This window comes from Alosa alosa, chromosome 17, assembly GCF_017589495.1.
Source record: "Alosa alosa isolate M-15738 ecotype Scorff River chromosome 17, AALO_Geno_1.1, whole genome shotgun sequence".
In the NCBI taxonomy this organism is placed as follows: Eukaryota; Metazoa; Chordata; class Actinopteri; order Clupeiformes; family Clupeidae; genus Alosa; species Alosa alosa.
The window spans coordinates 5,850,614-5,856,613 of record NC_063205.1 but is presented as its reverse complement, the minus strand read 5'-3'; the positions used below and the strand labels follow the sequence as shown (position 1 = coordinate 5,856,613).

The 6,000-nt window shown below is 40.5% G+C and overlaps 2 protein-coding genes across 2 annotated transcripts; both read left to right on the top strand.

Annotated features, from left to right (window-relative positions):
• The first annotated feature begins 511 nt into the window (after positions 1–511).
• On the top strand, positions 512–2,507 carry LOC125310136 (microsomal glutathione S-transferase 1-like). Its single transcript, XM_048267304.1, has 4 exons — positions 512–684; positions 973–1,093; positions 1,500–1,597; positions 1,819–2,507. Exons 2-4 carry the CDS (start codon positions 977–979, stop codon positions 2,063–2,065), a joined length of 462 nt encoding a protein of 153 aa, XP_048123261.1. The 5' UTR covers positions 512–684; positions 973–976; the 3' UTR covers positions 2,066–2,507.
• A 143-nt stretch (positions 2,508–2,650) lies between these two features.
• Positions 2,651–4,623, top strand: LOC125310135 (microsomal glutathione S-transferase 1-like). The gene is given in 5 exon segments (XM_048267303.1): positions 2,651–2,827; positions 3,298–3,428; positions 3,602–3,696; positions 3,936–4,019; positions 4,021–4,623. Coding segments are annotated over 4 exon segments (465 nt in total). The 5' UTR covers positions 2,651–2,827; positions 3,298–3,302; the 3' UTR covers positions 4,181–4,623.
• The last annotated feature ends 1,377 nt before the right edge of the window (positions 4,624–6,000 follow it).

Genomic DNA, 6,000 nt, shown 5'->3' with positions numbered 1-6,000 from the left:
CAAGGACAAAACCTGTCCAAAAAATGGGGCAACAACATTGGCTGAAAGCATCAGTTTAGGTAGGCCTACATAAGTCATGTACTGTAAAGACAGGACATTCTGATAAGTCAGGAGTAATTAAGGGATGAATGACACAGCATTATTGTATTCTTGGCAGAACTTAAGGTAAAGTTTCAATTTTCTACTAGCAGGAGTGAAAGTTATCAGTGTCTTGATTATAGGCTCTTATTAGTTTAGTGCTGATCTAACAGCCTTGATCCTCATTCCTCACTATGACTTGACTAAGTCAGGTATTTCAAAACAGGTGTTTCGAAACCAGGTCACAGGTAAGGCACCATAGAAATGAACTAAGCTAGGCACTAAAACGAATCATTGCCCTTCAGTTCGGGTCGAGGTTACAAACATTGTGGGTCCTCTAACTCTACATTTTTATAATTATGTAATTATATTAATAATTATTTACTTAAAACGAGTATCCTCTGTGTTGTTTGTTGACTCACTTCCACAGCCTCGCTGCAAAAAGCGTTGTCGCGGATTGCTGGCCTAAGTCCAGGAATTCGAAATTCACTTTTACCCTGGATACGCCCTAAATTCGAGTTGGCTAATCTAGTCAAGAAGTTGAGTTGCAGTGGGCTATTGTTGTTTTACATAGGCATTCTCTCGAGATAACCGGATCGAGTGCAGGTAGGAACTTAATTTATTCTCTTTTGTTTGTGCAACAAAACTGTGTGGTTCATATGCGGAAGTTCATTGTATTCGCCTGCGACACTTGTAGCCTAATAACACTGACCCACGACTAAGCATAGGCTAATTCACAATAAACTCTACATTCCTATTTTAAACTAGCTTTATGTTATGAATATTAATTTGAAGTTACATTTGACGCTACAAAGGTCTTACAGAAATTGAGGTTAGCTCATACATATCCTTGAATGTGTTTTAATTAGTTCATTATTTCGCATTATCCCACAGGAAAATGGTTAACCTGATTGACAATGAAGTGTTACAAGCTTTCGCCACCTATGCTACAATTGTTGTCCTGAAGATGCTGATGATGGCCCCAATGACGGCATATTTTCGCATCACTAGAAAGGTGCGCTAAAAAATATTTTGTGAAATCAGCTTTTGCGAATGTTTATGCTAGACTTGACTGTTCAGATGTCATACTACAGTATTGTGTATTAGTTGTCATTCTCTGTCTAGCATCAGAATAATGAGGAAGCTATAGTGTTTTTTAATGTAGTCTAGCTATAGCCTATAAATGCAGTGTTGCACAGAACTGAATTCTGTGGTTTGCAGAATTAACTTGAATTCAACAGTTTTTAACAAATTAGTGTTGCGTGGTTATAACCAGATTTAACCAGAAGCACAATTTAGTGCAACCTGGAAAATCATTGTTGATATTGTGGTGGGCCGCCACAAATAAGTCAATGTATTAGAAACACTGAAATGAACATTGATACTGACAATTAATGCTTTTTTAATTTACTTTGAATAAGGCCTTTGCCAACCCAGAGGATGCAGGTGTCCATGGCAAGACCCCTGAGGACAAGAAGAAGATGATAAAAACTGACCCTGATGTGGAGAGAGTTCGCAGGTAACTATTGCATGATTGACAGGAATCGTGAATGGCTTGAGATATTTTGAACATGACAACAAATACTGTAAATCCGATTTAGACTCACAACATAATTCTACTACATTATTCATGCCTGATATAACCACTATTTTCTGGGTTACCCATTTGATGACCATTCAGCATTACCAGGTGTGTGGTAGCCTCTGCTGTGATGGTCACTGACACTGTTCCATCTCTAGATGCCATCAGAATGACCTGGAGAACATCGTTCCATTTGTTTTAATTGGACTTCTCTACGCTCTGACTGGACCAGATCTCTCCACTGCACTTCTGCACTTCCGGGTCTTTGTAGGGTCTCGATTCATCCATACCGTGGCATATGTATTCATTTTCCCCCAGCCGAGCAGAGGGCTCTCCTGGACTGTTGGCATGATAGCCACATTGTCCATGGCCTACAGGATTCTCAACACTGTGCTGTTGCTCTAAGCAGACTATAGGCTATCCGCTGCTTGTATCATTCTGATTTCTTGTTGTTGATTTGTTATTCACAACTAGGCCACTATTTCCACCTCTTTCCATTAATATGAAAAGGCCTGTGCTTGTAGTCTTTTTCACATCTGCACTGAACAAATAATATAGCCTGTTTATGTCACTTTTTGTATCAAGGATTGACATGTTGTGAAATACATTTTCAGGAAATGTTGTCCAATTCAAAATATTTTATGTCTGCTTGTTGAGTGTTACCCCTGATGATGTGATCTGTCATTGTGACTCAGCAGATTGGGCCTGATAGTGGCTCATCTGTGACTTGCCCATGTGAACTTATCTGTGACATTAAATTGGGACTGTGTCACTGCCACTGATACTCATGCACATTTTGTGTATCCAATGCATGTCCATATTTCTCAAATAAAATTGTCTATCTTGAGTTTCTTCTCCGTCTCTATAATTCTCAAATGTCAGCTAATTCTGTTTTCGACAGATAGATCCTGCCTTTATCTTTGTTCAACAGACAAGACAACTCACACCGCATGAAGGCGCTGCGCACCGACAGCATTTGCATTACAGAGGGGAGTGCCTGTAAAAACTCCATGCCGAGGGCACATTGTCTACCCCATTGCATAACGTGGCGTTTTTCCAAAGCTACCATGGTCCAGATGAGTTAGTCAAGATAGCGACGCCCACCACCGCTGCAGCCTTCTTCAAAACTTTAACTGCACTCGACTTGTGGAGGATTTCATTTCTAAGGTGGGCAAATAGCCATTTAGATGTAAACTATTGAAAACTTTAAAAGTTAACCATAAAACCTTTTATATTCACGTGTCAAATGATTTACCTAGACTGATACATCTAGTTTCAAATCTCTGCAAACAGCCGTTGTAAATTATGGTCACATTCTTAAAGACAATCGACTGTTTAGACTTTAGAAATTTCGCTTACGTTGCAAGACGAGACAGGCTTTAGAAAGTTCTAAAATGTCTATTTCTAAAACGAGCAATTCTACATTTGTGGAAAAATCCAAAGGAAAATCCTAAACCACACAGTCGGTTAATTTATTAGGGCTATAATTTTCCATGCCGTCATATTAAAGTAGACTATACCTCTTGTGCAAATAACCTAGATTTTAAGGATTGTGCAGACATGCAGAGAGTGGAAACCGGACAATTTTGGCTAATTTGTCAAAAATATTTGTTCTATTTGATTGTCTGTTTCTACAGAAAATATGTCTGAAGTTGTGCACATGATAGACAGTGAGGTATTCTTGGCCTTCTCTACATATGCCACCATTGTCACCCTGAAGATGATGCTTATGTCCCCTTTGACTTCTTACTTTCGCTTGACGAGAAAGGTAAGATTACATTAATCTGATGTCTCTCACTTCTACAGTGATAGCCTATTAGAGATTGAAATAAATTGGACACTGAAAATGGAGGCCGGAATAAATTGTGTATTTTGAAATTTGAATATCAGTTGAATGCATATGCAACAAACAAATTTAATCTTCCACACTTCACCCTAAAGGCCTTTGCTAATATGGAGGATACCACTTTGGACCTGTCTAAAGAGGATAAGAAGAAAATGGTAAAGGTTGACCCTGATGTGGAACGGGTTAGAAGGTATGATCCTTTAATAATCTTTTGACAACATTAAAAAATGTCCTATTACTGTAAGAGCATGCTTTTGAAATGTTCAGTTCAAAGAATGTAACGTTTGTATTCATGTAAAGTTTAAATCTAAATGTCGGTGATATGTCTGTATGGACTTTCATTATGTACCATGGAAGCATACCAAATGCAGGTCAATCCAAATGCAAAGTCCCCTCAGAACCCTCACCCCATGTGCTTCCTCCCCTCAGATGCCATCAGAACGACCTGGAGAACGTCATCCCTTTCCTGGTGGTCGGCCTTCTCTATGCCCTGACCGGGCCTGCGCTCAGCTCCGCTGCTGCACTTCCGGGTGTTCGTGGGCTCGCGCTTCTGTCACTCCGTGGCCTATCTGGTTCCCTTGCCCCAGCCCAGTAGGGCTCTGTGCTTCATGGTGGGCCTGCTAACCACCTTCTCCATGGCTCACAGGGTCGTCACCACTGCACTCTACCTGTAGAGGATGCCACTGTCACTTATCATCACCTGTGACTTCACTTCAAGTACTCACACCAGTTGCATTGCACGTAATTTGTAATATTTCAATTTTCATAATGCTTCTTGAATGATATGAACCCACTGGAATATGACACTCAAGTGCAGTGTGTGGGAAATCTTTACAGTTAGTTAAACTGTGGGTTTAAACTACAATTGTCCCACATTGTCCACTGTCATTTAATTTCAGTTGATTTCATTCCATTGTCTTTCATTTCATTTCATTCCTCTTTGTCATCTTTTTTCATTCATCTGTTAGCTTTATCAAGTGTGGCTGATTTTTGGACAAATTGTTGACCCATTGAGTCATTTAGGTGGAGTGTTCTTCAGTACACCGAGAACACACAATTACCATGATGTTTTTTATAGAATGTATAAAGAAAAGCAAATAAAATAATCTCCAGTCTACACTGCTGTATAGCATGTACTCTCAGTTTGCTAATCAACCCTCAGCAGTTATTAAATGCCTGACATCACCCCTTGTCCAGTAGGGGGAGCCATTTCAAAACTCTAATAGAACACTACCTCATGTTATTCTAATTGCATGGATCTAGCAGAGATCCTGGTGAGAGCTGTCCTAATATCTGTCATTTGTGAGGAAATAATAATGCCTACATAAATTAATGTAACACTTTCATTTTAAAACCCCATATTTTCTCAACGCCAAATGTAAATAAGCATCCATTAACACATCCACTTTTGTGGGATATAGTTGATCAACTTGGTGAAATTGTTATTACTATCTAACTTTTTATGATGTGGCATAGATTTAAGGGCAGCCGTGGCCTACTGGTTAGCGCTTCGGACTTGGAACCGGAGGGTTGCCGGTTCGAACCCCGACCAGTAGGCACGGCTGAAGTGCCCTTGAGCAAGGCACCTAACCCCTCACTGCTCCCCGAGCGCCGCTGTTGTAGCAGGCAGCTCACTGCGCCGGGATTAGTGTGTGCTTCACCTCACTGTGTGCTGAGTGTGTTTCACTAATTCACGGATTGGGATAAATGCAGAGACCAAATTTCCCTCACGGGATCAAAAGAGTATATATACTTATACTTAGATAGATGATTTGATTTATAGGGCTCCTAACATCATATCGTCATCCTGACATCATATCATAGCTCCTCACATCATAACTGTCATCTGTACATCCATCATTTCATCATTAGAATGAAATCATTCATGTCTTGACATTGCAAAGGAATCAGAGCACATTAGAACATTTCTGTCCCACAAGTTACTTTGCTAACCCTGTTCTTAGAGCTGCTGCTCAAATGGGCTTTTCCTCTCAGTAGGACTACCTGTTTACCTGTGGCTAAGGCCTACATGTCAGGTGAGTGTATATGGCAAAATCTACACGATGTATCTAGTGTGGGCTCCATCCTTTAACTGTCTCTATTCGTCTGTATTACAGTCTTGTAATTAATTTCCACCGCTCGCCTAGGGTACACCATAATCTGCTGGCAGGCGAGCGAGTTCAAATTCGCTTTCTCTCATCTCTCATCCCTTGTGTGAAAAGTGTTATCGCTATACGAGCGCCTGGCGTAAGACTAGTCTGTTTCTCTTGTGCTCTCATTACTGCCATTTGTTAGAGATCATCACTCTAAATATCACCATCATCGCTCTAGCCCACAGGAGCAACTCTTCATAATAATGCAGAGCACCAGGTGAAGGCGGATTAGTTATTCATATATGCTGCCATATATGTTTCACCATTCTCCTTCAGTTCCAGGGTCCTTCTATTTCTCAGTCAAGCCAAGCATTTTACAGCCCTGTAGGATGGGCTCCACC